Source organism: Dysidea avara, chromosome 7 (genome assembly GCF_963678975.1).
Source record: "Dysidea avara chromosome 7, odDysAvar1.4, whole genome shotgun sequence".
In the NCBI taxonomy this organism is placed as follows: domain Eukaryota; kingdom Metazoa; phylum Porifera; class Demospongiae; order Dictyoceratida; family Dysideidae; genus Dysidea; species Dysidea avara.
The window spans coordinates 13,894,129-13,913,427 of record NC_089278.1 but is presented as its reverse complement, the minus strand read 5'-3'; the positions used below and the strand labels follow the sequence as shown (position 1 = coordinate 13,913,427).

The window sequence follows — 19,299 nt, the reverse complement described above, 5'->3', positions numbered from 1 at the left end:
ATGGCTACCTCAGAAAGGTGACCTTATCACAGTGGCCTGATTAGACAGGTTTCAATATACTGTGACCCAGCACAAGACAGTCAGGACAGCACTTGGCACTTACTGTGCACCCTGGTCTTGTACAAATATGTACACAATGTGGTATACAACATAATAACTATTACCTTCAGAATCAAAAGGCTCCTGTTGCACATCAACACTAAAAGTGTGCTCCAGTGGCTAAGCAGAACAAAGAAAGTACAACATTACAATGCTGCAGGGTCACTAGAATTTGCTTTACTAAATCATATGAACTGATTACAATACCTACACTGTATAGTCACTCTAATAGATGCACGCTTACAAATTGCAAATTATTTAGAGTCCTACATGTACAACAAAACTTGCTCTAATGCAGTTAAAATATCCATAAAACACTACACATACTTACGCTTGCAAAATCAACACTGTCAGATTTCTTGTCCATATCATATTCTGATTGACTTGTAGGGCCAGGCTGAGAAGCTAGCCTGAAGAAACCAGGTCTCTTGGGGCTAACGGCACTGGGACTGCCAATTCTCTTTGAACGAGTCAACTTTGCTTTTGACCCACTAAAAGTCAACGGCAAAATTCGATCACTACCTTCGTTGATTACAGGGTTAATCAGCAACATGACAAAGAACAGCCTTGAACAAATTAAGTTACAGGTTGTCTCAAATTCTTCTACAGCAGTTTTATACTGAGTCTCGTCTTCATCTTCAGAATTCTTAATGGGACGATTGGCAAACACAGTCCTCCTCAGGGAAAACACACTACGATACACGTCTACTAAAGCCTTCTTTGGTCGAGTCCGACTTTCTTTAGAGTTCTCCAATTGTCCAGTGTGCTTTAAGAAACAAGCCAGAGCAGCAGAAGATATCTTTTTCAACTGGGGGCACACGTCTTCATCTGTGCACGTGTTCCAATCCTTCAACTTTGCCATACTCATCATCGTGTTGTAAATCTTCTTTACAGCTTCATTGTTAAACTGACTGATTGCTAACTGAAAGTAAATATCGTCTGCAGGAAGATGTGCCTGCAATTCTTCATTTGTAGGCTTTGATTTGCTCTCCAGCTCAGCAAATGGCATTTCACTCAGGCTCGCTGCAGTGATGATGTTCTGATAAGTGGAGCCAATCAATTCACAGTATTTCTCATTTGTGGAGTCTGGGATGGCATGACTCAACACATACCACACACTCAGAGCTATTAAATGAAAACCACAATCAAGTGTATTCACACTACACACACAAAGTACCTTTAGCTATCCCATCTGAACACAGCCCATTACTGGTAATGTAGGAGTTACACAGTGACTGTTTGTCCAGCTCAAATTCACTAATCCTTTCCATACAGTCCAGTCCCGAGATTGCAATGGAAATGTTGCGATTAATTAGTTGTAACAAGCTCAGCAACCAATACCAAGGATCCTGATTGGCTCCGTCAAACAGTTCAGCAAGTTTAACATCACTGCTTGTGACATCTGCAACAAAAGATTACAAAAACTGCTGAAACTTCTTTTACAAGTGTTTTATAGTCTGATATACTTCAAATTAGCGGTTAAGTATATAACAAGTACACCAGGGTTTTACTTTTGAGCCAAAGAGGCTCATCACCTCTGCCTTACAGTACTACTGTACCATATGATAAATTGGCACCAAGAACTAGCCTCACTTGATGACTTGGCAGTAATGGATAGGTATAAGCAAACTCAAGCATGCCTTTGGTGCAACCCATAATGCCTCCAAGAGTTGCTATGAAATTGTTTAAAATTTTTAAAATTGACATTGACTGATCATGACTAGCGCCACCTAAGCACTGATGGAGGACACATGCACCAATGGAGGTAAAATACATGCATGAGCTATCCTTGTCCTCTAAATTCTTTTCGCTTGAAGTGCAAGGTATGATTTCAGGGCCGGCTCTGGCAAAATTGGGTTGGGTGGGCCATCCATGCATGGTAGGTGGGAGGTAGTGTGCAAAGCACACTCAGCATGCATAGCCTGCTCCTGCTAGGGGGGTCTGGGGACATGCTACCCCAGGAAAGTTTTTTAAATCATCGCCTAGGAAATGCCATCTAGAAGCATATATAGCAGCCTAATTTCAGTTGGGCATAGCTATGCAATATTACAATCAATAACTACACTGAATTCATTCATTAACAGCTGCATGTAGCTATAAGCATTCAATTAATTGGCCAGTTGCTAGATAAATAATGACCACAGTACTGTTGAGTGGCACGGCCTAAATTGCACCATATAGACAATAAGGCACCCACAACATTTTGATACATACTCCTACTAAGACTTTTCTGTAAAAGTCTGTGTATGAGAGATTGGTAGACTTGTAGCACAGTATCTAAGTTCTCTAACCTAAGTACAGACTAGTGCTTAGTATAGTTTACAAGAAGATTTGATAAGTTCGAGTGTAAGTTTTACTAAAAAAACAGCAGACTTGGCACACGTAATTCTATGGCTTCTCGTACTGTTAGTCTACAACATACTAGTCAAGATAACTGTAGTTGGAAAATGTTGGGTGGGCCATGGCCTACTCGCCCCCCCCCCCCTCCAGAGCCGGCCTTGGATTTGTGTGCAGTGTATCAAGAACTTCATGTGCTGTTTATCACCTAATAAAAAAAAGGGAATTGTCGTTTTCGTACCATACCTCCAACAATATAACTACATACACAATTGGTTTCTAGGCAAGCGTCATACAATATTCTCCATATGTAGGGCTGTCTATCAACCATAACACAGCCAAAAACTAGCATACTACTAATTAGTATGGGGGTGGGTGGGTGCATTTATAGTCTCATACATCTGGCACCATTCTTTCCTTTGATGTGGTGTTGTACAAGTTCACTAGCGAGCTATAAACTAACATGGCTAAGGTAGGGATTGCACTCTAGGCAATGATTTTACTAGCTAGATTTCTCCTAACAGGAGCTCATCAAGTCCAGGACACAATGAGCTCCTCTTCATACTGTAAACACAGTGTAGTGTCTCCACTGCTGATCTTATATTTACAACACTAGTCATTTTAGCAGGTTGAAGACTTTTTTTATAGCTGAGTTGCATTTGAGTGTACCAGTAGCTCTGAGGACATAAAAGTAGTCTAAAAATCTACACACATCACACACGCATGCACACACTAAACTCACCATATAGATTTGAATCATCTTCAATCTTAGCAAACTCACTCATCAGAGTAAGAGGCACAAACTTGACCAGCACTTGAAGGCGGTTAGTTACCATCTCACACAGCTCCACAAATATTGTGGTCCAGTAAACACTATTACATCTTACCAACAACATGATGCTAGTCAACACTCGACCAACAATCGACTTTTTCAAAAATCCTCCCAACTTCTGAAGAGAACTACTGTCTTCTTCCGTAGACTGTGATACAAGTTTATTTCCAAACTCTACGGCTTTGTCTACCAGTTGAAACACAAACTCTGTCAGCATATTGATATAGCTATTGAACTTCTTAACAGATTCTATTTGTTGCATTGCGCTATAGTCTGCATCAACAAAATCCGTCAACACAGAAATGCAGTGGGCACCAAGATGGTGCAGAATATACAGCACAAAGTGGGTGAAATGGTCGACAATTTCTTGATCACATCTGTCAGGGCCTTGTTGCTCATCATTGGCACTCAGTTGTAATATGGCCATAACTGTGTCATACACAACATACTGCATCATTCTACTGCACAAGTCCATGACTGCACCAATCTGTTGACTGCACTGTAACTTGCCACTGGAACCGCTCTTGTCATCACCACTGGCTGGAGTTTCTTCAATGACAAGTGCAGCTGTAGCTCCTGGGGACTTAGTAAACTCCTTGAGCAAAATCTTTAGCAAAATAAGTTGTCCTTTAGAGAGGCTACTCCATGCTGAAGGAGACTGTGAGATTAGTGTCGACATTAGCTCCAATCTGTACTTGATACTAGGGACTAACACAGTGGAGCCAGTCTGTAGCATGGCTATCAAACCATCTTGCATCTCTCCGGGTACCTCCTGTGAGTTGAACAATTTGAGAACAAATTCTCTCAGCGGCTTTACCTGAGAACCGAGTGTCTGATTGATACACTTGATGCCAACTGGTGCCACTAGCGACACATGGCAAGATGTCAACTTTAGTATATGGGACACAAACTCCCATTGGCTCTGTCTGGTCTTGAAGGGTGGTGCAATATTTTGTGAAGTTAGGTTTCCGTAAGTTGAAAGCAGGGATACCAGTGATTTGAACGTTTTTTCAGATGCATCAATACAGTAGGGCCAAGACCACACGTGTGTTGATCTCCTCCCACTTGGCAAGGCAGTCCACATAATGGAATGAGACGTACCAGCTGATATTTGCTGGACTGATACCCCATCAAGACCAAGCATCTTCCCCGGCGTGGACACAGTGCTACCAACATCAGTTCCCTGTCCCACCTGGCCCATACTATTGCTACCCCAAGAGAACACCTCCCCACGTAGAGTCAGTGCTAACATCAACGTGTCTCCACCACTGATATCAATAATGTGCTCGTCCGATAGGTTTATCACTGGCTCGGGGATGTAACGTTTTGGGTCAGATGTCCCAGCACCACAAGCAGCACTGTTTCCCATGGTCAGAATCTGTCCAGTAGAAGTCAAAACGGCAGTATAGTTAGAGCCAACAGCTACTTTAACACATTGATGCGACTTCAATGCTTCTACTAACTTGGGAGTGTTTTGAGAATTAGTGTTGTTATGACCAAGTTTTCCATAAGAGCCACCACCCCAGGAATAAACCTTTGTTCCATTCTCAGCAATTGCCACAGTATGAGATGCCCCACAAGCTACCTGTACCGCACTATCAACTGTGGATAATATTTTAGGAGTGTATATGGAGTCAGAATTACCATGGCCAAGTTTTCCATCTGTACCACTTCCCCAAGTGTACAGTACACCATCACAAGTAATGGCAGCACTGTGTCTTGACCCACAGGACACTTGAACTATTACAAGGTCTTTTAAAGCTTCTATGAGTTTGGGGTTCTTTACTGTTACAGTGTCACCATGGCCAAGCCGTCCATAGCTACCTTCACCCCAGCTGTATACCTGTCCTGTGTTAGTGATGGCTAGGCAATGGCCATCACCTGCTTTAGCCTGTGAAATCTGAAATATTTTGACCCCTTCAGGGAAAGTAGTGATGCGTGTTAAGTTGGGCCGATTTTCGCTATCCCCAAGTCCTAGTCTCCCATTGGAGCCCTTGCCACAGCCTTGCACTGAACCATCTGGGTGGACAAGCAGAGAACAATATAGACCAGCCTCTATGAATTGCGCATCTGCCATGTGGTCCATAACACGAGGGATGTGTATCTTCTCAACAGAGCCTAATGCCAACTGTAAACTGCTGTTGCTACCAGCTGCATACACAACAGATGTCTTGGACAAGAACTGGAAACGCTTTTCGTCAGAGTCACTATGTTGGCTTGCAAAATAGCTGGATACTTTGGTCGTAACCACACACAGTTTCTTACACAAGTCAACTAAGATGTCTAGTAAATACGCATAACCTTCTTTGGGTTGAACTGGTGGGGAAAACTGCAACAAGTCGTCATAGGATTCTTCAGAAGAATACGTGAACACACCATCAGCAATGGTGTGCAACATCTCCTGATAAAACTTTACTGATATCAATGGCTGTTGATCAAGATTGTCATTAAACTTTTCACTCACAAGTTGCAGCATCTCTTGGATCCATTCCAACAGTTTGGATAAGCTACCAGATAACAGACATATTCGTACCATCACCTCCATTGCTAGTTGCTTCTCCTCAGCTGACACAAAATCCCCAGCACACACCACCCACTTTAGAAAGCTCCACAACTCCTTTATACACTTCTTAATAACACGGGGTACCTTCTTAGACAGTAGCATAGTTGGATAAGCCTTGATGCTATCAGATACCATCTGTAGTGCGTGTTGTGCCATGTTGAAGTTAGGTGGGGAAGGCAAGCTAGGTAGCGCAGGCTGCGACTGCAAAGTCTGTGACAACTGCTCCTGCCATTTCAGTTGCATCCACGACTGTTTCATCATCGACATGCACACCTGGAGACCATTAATGATAGCTGTCTCCATCACGATGCCCTGCAAGTCCTTAGGAGCATTTGCAGCATCTTCATCATCTTCTAATTTACTTTCACTCTCTTCTACTTCAATAGCAGCATTGGTGCTGGCCAAATGACTCTTAGTGTGGTACAAGCCTTGTATGGACGAGACAAACTTCTGGGCCAATATCACCTTCCTACAAATGGAAGCAGACAATGTATGAGAGCACAAATCTAATAATAACTACCAGTATAAAATACCAGCAGGTATTTACACATAATGCTTACATCTAACAAGTTGAGGTGGTATAAATTAGGTGAATGTTCACAAACTTATTAAATTGTATGCACACTTCACACACACACTACCTGTCATTGATTACAGAAGAAGGCATCACATCAACTACACTGGCAGCTCCAAGAATTCCATTTTGTAGTCCATCAACTACAGTAGTGACTGACTGTTCTCCAGCCTCCATTAGTTCAGGGCATTCAAACTGCTGTGGCTTCTCCTGAGGCAAGAATGTAATCTCCTTTGCATCCTGAAGTTCTTTAAGCTTCTCCTGGAGAACTACCTCAGTCTCCTTTGAGCCACTCAACTGGCTAATGTCGTGGTCCACCCATCGTGCATTACTACCACTAGTAAAATTTGTTCTCACTCGATCAGACATTTTTTCCTGAAAACACATGAAAACATATTCACATACATGCTATATCAAATGACACGCATACAAGTGAACATCTCACATGGAGAACCATGCAAAAGCAACTTATCCAGCAATCCATACTGACATATACAGTACTGCTTTTTGCTCACCTACTTAATACCCAGTTCAAGAATAGTTTACCCATCGCGTTACTTATAAAATCCCTTCTTCGCACGGATCCGAACAAAATATGAGTATTCTATTACATTCGTGCATTATGCATACTAGTGAATACGTACAGTATCACTCCAGAACAACTGCCTATATTACAACACATGTAGTCCGGCTATTTCAGGTGACATTAGCGAACTTCACGTCGGTCAATGTCATATGCATTACGAAGGAGCTCGGATAATCTAACACATACACACAGGTTTCACAAACGTACCTCCTCGTCACGTCAAAAGGAAACTAGTTATCGTATCTCCTTCACGCGCATGGTCTGAAAGAGGCGTGGGGAATGCCGCGGAAATCGCGTGATTTGTACGTAAATCACGTGTGGATATAAAAATGGCAGGTGGCTGGTGCACGTGATACAAAGCATTGACGCTAGGTACTTTTTCTTTCTCCAGTTTTGTGTCCCGTAAAAACTGTGCGTGAGAGGAAGATGAGTTAGTCACCAGCTAGCATGTAGCTAAATACTAAAAACCATTTGTTTGTCAGTCAAGGAGTCCGGCGGTCATTCCCAACTGACTTAGTTCTCAGTGTGGCTTCTGCCATGATGTACAGGCTCTGCCTTTTGGTGTCACCCTGTCTCTTTTGACAAATCAGATAAATAATAATAATAAATAATAATGAATATAACTAGAATCTCTTTCAAGGTTTATAATACCCATGATACTTGTATACCACCAATAAGAAAGCGAGCCCAATAGAACTATATAGTTACATACTGATATACAATGTATATAGCTAGGCATATAATATTCCATTATTTGGACAGCCCGGCCATAGGGGCAGCACTACATCCAATTTAAATTTAAAAAAGTAAATTTAAGATCAGAAAGGATTATGGCATTTGACTGGTTAAAGTGTTCATGCATTATTTAAAAGCCTTTGTCATAACATGAGGAGGTAGCTAGTTTGTTCCATTCTTTAACAGTTCTGGTAATTGAAGGTATAGCTATTAGCTGCTGCAGGCAGCATAAACCTAAGTGGATGGTATTGGTGAAGAAATATATCTGAGTCATATGGCTATGCCACTCACTATAACTTGTGACCTGCATGCAAGTAGCTAGTATAGCTATATGAATTCCATCAAGGAAACCAATAACTATTACCTGAATTTTACATTATTTGTAGGTGTGGATAACCTCTACAAGTTTTGAAGAGAATAGCACTATTATTCAGTACTATTATTATTATTGTTTACTGTGCAAAACCTCTTACAAAGAGTATGTACAAACACAGATAATGAATTAACAAAATTAATTATATGATTAATTGATGTTCAGCTATAGCCTTAATTGCTTTAAATTGGTCTAAACTTGAACAGGTGATGAGGCCGGTCATTGGGTAAATTGTTCCAGATATTTATACTTGATGGAAAGAATGAGTTAAGATATGAGTTCACACTTACTCTTGTGTTTGGCTGCCTCGTAAACAGTAGTTAGATGGAGCTGGTATGAGTATGGTATCAGTCGGTATATCTATTAATTGGTGTATGATTTTAAACATTGTGATCGCTTTCAGCTGGTTTCTGCAGTGAGCCAGAGTTGGCCAATTCAAATTTTGCAACATAATTGTGACACTTGCATATGAAGAATAATTGTTACACACAAACCTCGCACACCGTCTTTGAACTGATTCAATAGCTAAGATGTCCTTTTGTGTATAAGGGTCCCAGACCACACAGGCGTATTCTAGGATTGGTTTAATAAGTGACTCACTTTGACCAAAATTGGACAGCTATAAAGGTTACATTGTAAAAACCCTTTGATACTATTAGCTTTGTTAGTTATTTGTCTAATGTATTCAGACCAGGATAGCTTTGAGTCAATAATATAGTCATGATTTTAAAGCTTGTAGTTTTCCCACACCTTATATAGCCCTATGTGTGCATGCATGGAGCAACAGTTGCCCCTTCCTTGCAATCAAACATAAACCACAAATTCAAAATATGCCATTCTCAATTTTACATTGCTATTAGGTCTGCCAGATTGTCAATCCACATTTTAAATGGATAGCCAGGATAGCATATATACATCATGTCACAAGATATGACATTTTTCAGTGTGTCCCATGCATGTATACATTACATGCCTGGATATATCATGTGATTTCCCAGACCCTCACATAGATAACGAAGGTCACTATATATTAATGTCTGCCACAATACTCACTATTATTATGTAGCGACGTTTACTACAAAAGTATATAGTGAACATCACTACCATGTAGTGAGAGTCACTGCAAAAGAGTAGTGAAGGTCACTACGTTATTATATATTGGTAGAAATCAGTAGTGAAATTCACTACTATTTTTTTACAGAGAATGTATGGGAAAACTGCTAAAATGTCATATTAATTTCATGATGCTATATCTTTTTAAAAAATTGGAGAGATATTCTACAAATAATATAATATTCACCTGTAGGTTGCAATTGCTGGTTAATTATTTGATTCATCTATTGACATTGCATGCATATAGATATATACTAATTTTATATGCAGAGTCATCTTGTCTGTCAAGTTGATTATGTTATGTAAGCTATATCTCAGCCTAGATATTTTTGACTAGGTAATATGCATGGTGTATACCTTGCATGTATACTTTTAATAGTGTAGATTGCATGTACTTACAGGTGAATTGACTGCAGTGGAACAATGGGATATATTTATATGATCATGATGTGTGGGGAGTGTTGATGATTGTTGAAATTGGCTCGTTGTGTCAGTGAATACTAATGATAAACCGACCCATGGCGCTATGCTATCCAGTGAATTGTGAATGGTAATAACATTTACTGAACTACCACAAAAGGACTTGCTGCACAACTGGCTCATAGCAGCTGGTAGCCTGCAAAATACACCTTAACAACTTAACTTAGCTACTGCAATGCAATGCAAAGCAATGCCGTACAATTAATTTTCATATTGTATTGGTGTACTCAGATCAGTGCTTAAATTCACTACACTTGTTGCAGTGTAGATACTCAGCCTGTTTCTAGTCAAGTACAGCAGAAAAACAGGTGCTTTAAGCTATTACAATGAAGCTTCATGCATCCCACAAGTCAAAGGTAACACTGAAAACATGATTCCCAAGTCTACACTTTCATAGCTGACAAGTACAAGCACTTTCATAGCTGCCACTTGGTTGGCAATTTAATTGGTGGTTACCATTGTTATCACATCCCCCTGCAACATACTGAGCATAACTGTAGAGCATAATAAAAAAGTAGCGACATCCTTAAAAATAGTTTTCACTTATTCTACTGCTCATTAGTGTTTAGCACATTTACAAGTTCTCTGAAGCTCAAGTTGATCCATAGCATGTGCAAGTCCAGTAGTCCAGCGACAATCTTGTATCCCAGAGATGCATGGGTATACTAAGTTAATCTAAAATTTGGTATCATACCTAAGGAAAATTTTTCACAGCAAAACTATTCTATTACATCATGCCCAGATAGCATCATCTGTATATACAGCCTTATCCTGTGACATTTACTATTGTTCAACTGATGAAGTGTAGACAGTATGCACACTTGTCATACAGTTATAATGTTCATCATTACTGTAAGGGCCTTGTGATGAATTGTATGTATATAGTGTGCTCACCTGCAAGAGTACTTGATAAAGCATGCAGCAGTCATTGCAAACAGCTTTAAAGTTTTGTTTGCAATAGTTTAAATTGGACTCATATTGTTTTTTATTGTTGTAAGTTGTGTTTTTTGTGTGTGTTTTACCTTGTCTTTGGTCACATGTGACTGAGGAGACTTGTCATTTTTATCACTACATATTGGCTTAAAAGGGGAAGAAAAAAAACACTTTATCAGCAGTGCTAGATTAATACTTGTAGTGTACATAAAGGGTTTCATTATAGTTTGGAATGGTATTAATTAACCCAATTACAACTATCCTTTTTTCATCAAAAAGAGCACTGTACAGATCTGTCTTTTGAGGTCGCTTCCTTGCAATATCAAAATAAGTTGTCACATTAGAAATGATTACAAGCTGACCAGCTCCATGATATTGCTAAAGATAAGTGAACTTGCATCTGATCTATAATTGTGGTGACTTAATCAAAACTCTGATTTGTGCATTTTAACATTTCTTAACACTTGTATACTAGTCAGCCAGTTCATACTAATGGTGCACACATAAGGTGTGCTTCTTATTAAAGAAACTATGCCCTAAACAGCCGAATTTTGAAAAACCTACGTGTGAAATCAAAAGGTGCATGGTGGCCATGCAATGCTGTAAATGATGACATCAGCAACACACATGCCTACACTGTTGTCATTGTAACAAAACTGATTGACACCTAGCTATGTATAGCTACTTGTAGAGTATACATTAATTTGCTTTGTTGTAGACAATCAATGTATTCCAATATGTATAACAAATTCAATTAATTAGTCACGATTGTTGCTATTATGAATAAATTTATTATTTGAGCAAGTATTAAGTGACAAAGAAGTGCACTACTGATATAAATAGTTAGGCATAGCCAAGCCCAAATATGCCTTCAGAGTGACCCCAAACCCTTCCAACAAGTTTCTATCAAATTTTAAAAAATTTCCTATTTAACAGAATTTTCTACTGACTAACTAACTAACTGATTCCTTCAGCCAAGCATAACTTGACAATGGATAAGGTTACAGGCTTGATTTTTTCACTGTTTGACGTAGTTTCCTCCTGAGATGTGCCTTTTCGCCAACTGCAGTACATACATGCACATATCATGGACTTACCTTTGTCCTCCTTTATGTTCCAGTTCTTTTTGCTGACAATGCAAGGTGTCGATTTGCGATAGCGCGATATGGCTTCCCTCTGGCTGTGTCATGCTTTTCGCCCATATTTTCCGTAGCGACTGGAGAGAAGTTTCTTGTAGCTACTGTTCTTCGTTTGTAATGCTGTGTAACGAGTGGAGAATAGCTACAAATGAAGCGTAATGGCCACCTCACTTTTCAGCAAGCTTTTCAGTGTGTAATTGATGCATTTAGATGCAAAATTATTTTATGGAATGACTGGCGCCATTTTTTCTTTTAATGTGGTGCAAGTGGTTTTTAGTTGTCATAAGTTAACTTTGAATTTCAAGGAAGAACAACATTAGCAGCTGACTCTAATGCTACCATATTCTCTGCTTTTGTTATGAGGGAAGGAGATGATACAGTAGAGGTATGTAATACTAATATTATGTCATCTTGTTAAACAATGCACTGTGTGATGTGTTTAAATGAAACGGATTATACACTATAGCAGTTTGCTTTAATTTAATGCTGCAAATATTTAGGCCAAGCTGGCTGAATACATGCATTATACATGGTGTGTTGAGAGTTCCTAAGTTGAGTATATTGTGTACCTATAGAAACAGGAACCTGCAACAAACAAAGAATACACATAGACAAAATACTTTGTGAAATATCTGTGCAATTGCCAGGCAAAATGGTGACATTTTAGCATACGATGTATATAACACACTATACAGAAAAAGTTCTATTATTTAGAAATACTATTTTTCTTGACATTACACAGATACAGTGCTCCCGCAATTGTCCGACCCCCTTGGGACCAAGACGTGTTCAGATAATCAAAAAGTTAAGATAATCAAAGCCCATTCATTAATATACAGAGCCCTCTTCAAATACTCTAATAGAACATACATCTTAGACAAAATACTCTAATACAACAGTCAGTTCCACTGTTCAGATAACCAAGTGTTCAGATAATCAAGGTTCAGATAATCAAGGGAGCACTGTATATGCATAGCTAAGCATTGCCTTCCTTGCTGTAATGTACACTAACACAATAACCTTCTTCCAGTTTAGTAACGTGGAAAAATCTCCTCAAAATTTCTTTCTACTGGTATTCCACCATTGTAGTAATCTATTCCATTTATGCACTCTCCAAATTTGTTGAAGAATCCAGCTGCTGCTTGCTTGCTGAAATCACCTTCTAACATTAAATTTTGAGAGTGAACATTGCAGAAAAAAGTTTTCATAAAAGACATTGAAAAGTTTGGTGAGCCTAAAGTTTAGTATATTGACACATTAAACTATAGGATACATGTTTGGTGAATTGTACGGTAAAAACCTCACTAGTAGGGCCACCTTTGATACCAAAAATTTTACCACAATAATGAGGTGGCTTTATTACTGAAGTAATGAAGTACATTTTTGCTATGTTTGGAACCTATTAAGATGGCCGCTATAACAAGGTGGTCTTTAAAAAGAGGTGGCTGCTAAGTGGTAATGCAAAATTGAGTTTTGTGTGAATTTTATTTTATTTCTAAAGATTGCCAAACGTTGTTTATGGTATATAACTATACTAATATGATGAAGTTGCACAGATATTGGTACACATGGCTGGGAGGTAACCCTGGCACTACTGAAAATAGTGATAATAGCTTATATTATGTTATATAGCACTTTTATAATCTACAGGTCGGGTTAGAGTTATACAAGTTTAATGGTTCTGAAGTTTTCTTGTCTTCAGTTGGTGACAATGTTACAACATCATCAGCTGTGTTTGAACGAAGCAGTAATAATTCTGTCACAGTAACAGTCTCTTCAGGATTAGGAATAACCATCAATGAAACTGCAGGGTTACTGGTATACACTTTAGAAGTTCCACCATCCTTTGAGGAGACCACTTCTGGTCTACTGGGCAATTATAATGTAGATAACTCAGATGAATTTTTGTTTCGCAATGGAACCATGATCTCTAACTCATCAGCTGATGCACTAATTCATCAATTTGGGCAGTCATGTAAGTGCTTACATGGCATGTAGTTTTTACACATGCACACTCATACCATAGCTATTAGAGCAACAGAATTGTGGATCTAATGTGTATATATACCAAAATGCATACAAACACAGACACGCATACATGCATGCAAATACTACTACATCACTTCATTGGAATCACACTAGTTTTGGCTATTCCTATATGTGCAAGGTATCAAGACTATATAGTACTGAATACATCACATGCTAATCACTACCTGTATACATTGGCTAGCAATCATGCAGTCGATTTTAAATGCAAACTGCGATTTCTTACTTTAGGGCAAATCACTGCTGCAGAAAGCCTATTCACATATGAACCCGGTGAAAATGTGAACAGCTTTGCATTTCCTGACCATGTTCCACCACTTCTGGATGAAATATTAGACAGTCTAGAGAAAAATGCAACTTTGCTAGAAGTTTGTGGTGATAATGCAGAGTGTTTGTTTGATTTCAGTCAAACTAATGATCCTGATGTTGGTATGGCTGCAATGATGGTTGAAAATGAAACTGCTACAGAGATGCAAGCAGCATGTAAGAATTCTTCTGTATATATTTCTCTCTAGAAATTGCAACATGTGTTATATACATATATTCTATTGTTTCATTGTATATAGTCAGTTTTCCTCCAAACATAACTGCACCAGAAATATTCCTGGCTACAGTTGGTACAGAATCAGTGTACACATTTACAGTTACTAGTGATAGTGATAATATTAATGTGATGGTACTACATGGAGGGGAGGGTATGCTACCCGATGGTGTAGTAGTCAATGATCTTGATGGTGATAGTTACTCCATAACATGGACTGCTGATAACTCTACTGTACTTAACCTCACTATTGTTGCAATTGATACTGACAAGGAGAATATTTCATCGTTGTTTAATCCTGTTGTGCATTTGTGTGCTTGTGAGAATGGAGGTGTCTGTACAACTGAAGGTTTACTGAATATTGATTTTAGTTTTGTGATACTGAATTGTAATTGTCCAGAAGGTATGTAGCTACAACAGTACTGTGATATTGTGTAACTTCTCATAAATTCCCTCATACAGGTTATGATGGAAGTTTCTGTCTGGATGATGCTGATGGGTGTGACACAATATCATGTCTAGAAGGTCAACAATGTTATGACTACCCTGCTCCACTGGTTGGGGCAAAATGTTCTTGTCCTGATGGATACACTGCAAGTAATAATTCTAAATGTATTGGTGAGTTAACCACTGATCCCATAAATACTATGTACCTGATATTCAATAGGTATTGATGAATGTGCTAACATTTCCAGAAACGTATGCACTCAACAGTGCGTGAACACTCCTGGTAGTTATTATTGTGCTTGTTATGATGGATACCGGCCTGTTGATGTCAATGCCACTCAATGTGAAGGTATAGTAGTGTTGTAAACCTGGACACTGAGTTAACAGAAATTACAAAATCATGTAAGGGTTTAAGTGCACAAATAATAGTGATGCACCAATACCACTTTTTGCCAGCTGATCCAATACTGATCTATTATAGGTGGAAAATGGCCAATACTGATATAATACCTGTGCTTTACACAAAAAAAAAACAGCCAGTGTTCCAATAATATTAATCAACCAGCTTACTAAATCCATTTGCTATTTTTGTGAATTGCTGCCTTGTGGCTATCAATCATGAGGGATAATCCTTGGACTAATTATCATTGTTGACTTTAGTGAATGTTACTTCTTGGCTTACTGCCCATTCCACTGTATGCAATAATGGTACTTCAAGGTTGTATATATCTGCTCTCATTCAACTATGTATGTCGCTTTCTTGAAAAGTAATTTAATGATGTCACACAATAAAAAAATTTGTGTTTGGTAGGAATATTTATAGCCTTACCACAACAAGTTTGATACAAGGCCGATACTTGTACCATAAGTAGTACTGTGTGCATGACGCCATTTACATATACAGTATGTATACATACACAGATTCTGCATAGATGTAAAGCTAGTTGAATTATGAAATTTTAGATATCAATGAGTGTTTCGAGTACAACAATTGTCATCAGATGTGTGTCAATACTGCTGGATCTTATGAGTGCAGTTGCAACACAGGATTTGTGTTAGCAGTGGACAACAGGACATGTGAAGGTAATTGGATTATTCAGAATGTTGTATACATTGCTAGCTATTCTCATTATTATCATAAAAAACCATACCATTATACTTCTTTGAGGCTACTTCTTTTAAGTAAACAAAAACCCACAGTCAAGTAATTTCTTAAGTAGGACACTTGTTTATGTAGGTCACTTGTTTATGTAGCCACCCAACATTTAGTTTAAACCTTATCAATTTTAACTGCAATTATTTACTTACCTTCCCCATAGCTGTTACTAGCTGTAGTACCAGTTCATGTGAGCATGGATGTGCTGTTGGTGGTGGAGATGAAATATGTTTCTGTCCACTTCACTATCAAGTGGACCCAAGTGACATGACAAGATGTATAGGTACATATTGACTGCTATATTACCACCTGTAGAGTATCTAACTTATTCCAGATATTGATGAATGTGCTGAGCTGGGTGCTTGTGAACAGAACTGTATTAACACTGATGGCTCCTTTGAGTGTTCATGTGATAGTGGCTATGAGCTAGATAATGATGGGAGAAGTTGCAATGGTAATAGTGATACACACGGGATGACATATATACTTGGTTAATTTTGTACTTTTATACTGAACTTGTAGACATCAATGAGTGTCTATCATCCATCACTTCATGTCCCTCCAACATGATATGCATCAACACAGATGGTGGGTATAATTGTGACTGTCCTCCAGGAACAGTAAGGAATGGATCAAATTGTGACTGTAAGGATAGATATCATAAGAATTGTTAGTTGGAAGTGTTGGTTTGTTTGTACAGTGCAAGTCATTACCACTCCTACAAGATTGTTCACAACTCCACTACCAACAACTACTCCATCAACTACTCCATCAACTACTCCATCAACTACTCCATCAACTACTCCATCAACTACTCCATCAACTACTCCAGGTGTAACTGCTAAAAAGAATGATGATATTTCTGCTGGAGCTATTTTTGGAATTATCATTGCAGTTATGGCTGTTATTGGTGCAACATTGCTGATGGGGATTGGAATAGCAATATGGTGAGTGTGCCAACAATACACAGTGCACTACATGTCCTTTGGTTGTATCAGATCAATACTTCACTGTTAAAACGGGCTGTTACTAGTACACCCATTGTAAAGGTGTTCATGTACACCCATGGTATTTACAACACCCTAAGGGAGTACTGTAGCACTTGGGGTGTTGTTGAACACCACAAATGTCATTTTACTTTCCATTAATAGCTAAGCCACTGTAAGGGAAATCAACATGAAGGTTATTGGAATGTTATAGCAAGCCTACATTTCTTTTCAACAAAATGCCTCCATGGAGAGCACTAGAACACCTTTAAAGTGTACTGTGACATCTTTATAGCTATTCCTAGAACACCCTTAGGGAGTATTGTAACACATTTTTAACACCTTTTAGTTGCTTTAGAACACCCCTGGGGAGTACTATTACTCCCTTCAAAGGAGTTTAATTTACACAGCAGATAGAACTCCCCTAAAGGTGTTTGGATTACACCCTATTTTTAACAGTGAATTAATTGAGTTGATCCCTATGTTTTACCTCAACACCATATCTGTTACCTTGTCTGCATAATACACTGATTACAGACACTTTAGATTTAAGTAAAACTGATTGTGGTGTTTCATGAATCATTGTTGAGCAAGATTCATAACTGAATATTTTATACAAATTCAAGTATCACTATGTTTAATGTGGTTACTTTATTTAGGTTTGTAAAAGTCAAATATCGCAAACCAAACAAAATCATTGCATGTTGTTCCTTTAACACATGTGAAGAAGACAGATAAAATGTGACTGAAGATACTTGAAATTATAAACACTGGATATATGCACACATCATTTATTAATAATTTTTATATGGCACGGATTTTGGTTTTGCTTTATTGTTTGTATGGTTTTATTGTATGCATTAATTATGTAATTAATATTTGCTATGATACACATATGTGCATGTGATGGCTTTCCTGTGCATGCCATAACAGCAGGGTCCTTAAAACTCAGGGGTGTAGAGAGGGAGGGTTTCAAGAACCCCCTAAATTTAGATTTCTAAAGTTTCAACAGGAAGTTTGGCAGCACAATAGTGAGCGAGTATACCACTATACAGTACAGCACATTAGCTTATAATAACAAAACTTACATTCATCTCTCAGAGAAGGATTCAGATGGAACACGAGTCCTGTTGAAAGTAAAACATTGAAACACTCTAAAAGAGCAGTCACTTGTATACTCTGATATAACATTCATATAAATATGTCCAGATGTATTAACAGATTTAATGTGACACAAGGAACTTGATATCATTGGAATGATGTGTTGAATTTCATGCAGGGTTTTAAATATTGTCTAGACATTACTATAACATTATAAATATGTATGATGCAAAACTGAGTATGAGCTTATACGGCTAATCTTAGTCATGTATGGAAATAAGACTTCCTGCATTTATATCATGTACTTGGGTGTACAAGACACATCCTTGGTACACTTCATTGTAGTCATAGTAATACTTTATTGTTTACAAACAATTCATGTCTGTGTGTAGGCCCACTCACTACATAACTGTGTCTCGGAGTTGTACAAATAACTATATCCATGAAGTATAGCAATAAGTTGAGTTAAGACAATTAAAATATTCAAGGTCTGTCGGTGACTAAGAACTGTGCCCCCAGACCCCATAACTTATTATACTCCACTTGAAAAATCCTCGCTACAGTAGCCCTTGAAACTATCAATAAGACGTTAATCACACAGAGCTGTTGTTATGAATATGCTTAACATCCTATGTCAGCTTGGCCCACATGCATTCCCACTACATGGTCCATTCCTCTGTCCCTGTAGAAAACAAAGCAAATAAAATGCATTTTGAAAATTGTGCGGATATCAACGGTTTTCTAAAATTAGGTCACATATACTATTGATTGGATTTGTTCTATTTATTTTATATTCGCTTTTTCGTGTAGTGTTTACATGACTCCTGAAAAAGCAGCTTGACCACTGTCCTTTGCTTTGACTTTCTTTTTTTTACATATTTTGGAGTTAAATTGGGCAGCCCAGGACATTGCTGGATACTAGGTGCTAATTGCAGGAAGCTGGCTACTGCATCCCTATTACTATAGCATGCTTAAGGTGAATTCAAATTCTGAGACAATTTAAGATTCAGAATTCAGCACAAGTAATTTCAAGCTAGTAGAACCTGCTAGTGATCAATGTGTGCATGTGCAATGGCATTGAATGCTATTGATAGTGGGTTCTAGTTCATTTAATCCCAACCATACACAGGCTTTCTTGTATGCTAACCTTATTTACAGTGGTAAATTGTGTATAAAGTGTTGTGTGTGTATTAGTAGAGCGGCTAAGCAAAATAATCGTTCACTCTTTGATAAAAGCACCAAACTTGGTACAACATTT

General features: G+C 38.4%; 2 protein-coding genes across 3 annotated transcripts in view; one reads left to right on the top strand and one right to left on the bottom strand.

Annotated features, from left to right (window-relative positions):
- LOC136262599 (probable E3 ubiquitin-protein ligase HERC1) overlaps positions 1 to 7,335 on the bottom strand; it is a 39,481-nt gene extending 32,146 nt beyond the window's left edge. Inside the window, exons 1-6 of the mRNA XM_066056982.1 lie at positions 7,199 to 7,335; positions 6,473 to 6,780; positions 3,179 to 6,300; positions 1,277 to 1,501; positions 431 to 1,224; positions 165 to 219 (exon numbers count right to left, since the gene is read on the bottom strand). Coding sequence (XP_065913054.1) covers positions 165 to 219; positions 431 to 1,224; positions 1,277 to 1,501; positions 3,179 to 6,300; positions 6,473 to 6,774 — 4,498 coding nt within the window. The 5' untranslated portion in view covers positions 6,775 to 6,780; positions 7,199 to 7,335. The remainder of the gene's footprint in view (positions 1 to 164; positions 220 to 430; positions 1,225 to 1,276; positions 1,502 to 3,178; positions 6,301 to 6,472; positions 6,781 to 7,198) is intronic.
- A 4,255-nt stretch (positions 7,336 to 11,590) lies between these two features.
- On the top strand, positions 11,591 to 17,780 carry LOC136260839 (mucin-like protein). 2 transcript variants are annotated; one of them, XM_066054719.1, is made up of 13 exons: positions 11,591 to 12,149; positions 13,415 to 13,739; positions 14,042 to 14,293; positions 14,377 to 14,754; positions 14,814 to 14,969; positions 15,019 to 15,147; positions 15,762 to 15,881; positions 16,118 to 16,237; positions 16,289 to 16,408; positions 16,477 to 16,599; positions 16,655 to 16,737; positions 16,786 to 16,901; positions 17,600 to 17,780. In XM_066054719.1, exons 1-13 carry the CDS (start codon positions 12,123 to 12,125, stop codon positions 17,676 to 17,678), a joined length of 2,028 nt encoding a protein of 675 aa, XP_065910791.1. In that variant the 5' UTR covers positions 11,591 to 12,122; the 3' UTR covers positions 17,679 to 17,780. The 2 variants fall into 2 exon arrangements, with proteins under 2 accessions (XP_065910791.1, XP_065910790.1); XM_066054718.1 differs by having other exon boundaries at positions 16,655 to 16,901.
- Positions 17,781 to 19,299: the final 1,519 nt, after the last annotated feature.

Excerpts from the sequence above, each read along its gene's own strand:
- LOC136260839 (XM_066054718.1), top strand. The coding sequence starts at position 12,123 with ATGAGGGAAGGAGATGATACAGTAGAG. Across the intron at positions 15,148-15,761 it reads CAATGCCACTCAATGTGAAG|ATATCAATGAGTGTTTCGAG; the intron begins GTATAGTAGTGT and ends ATGAAATTTTAG. Across the intron at positions 15,882-16,117 it reads GGACAACAGGACATGTGAAG|CTGTTACTAGCTGTAGTACC; the intron begins GTAATTGGATTA and ends CCTTCCCCATAG.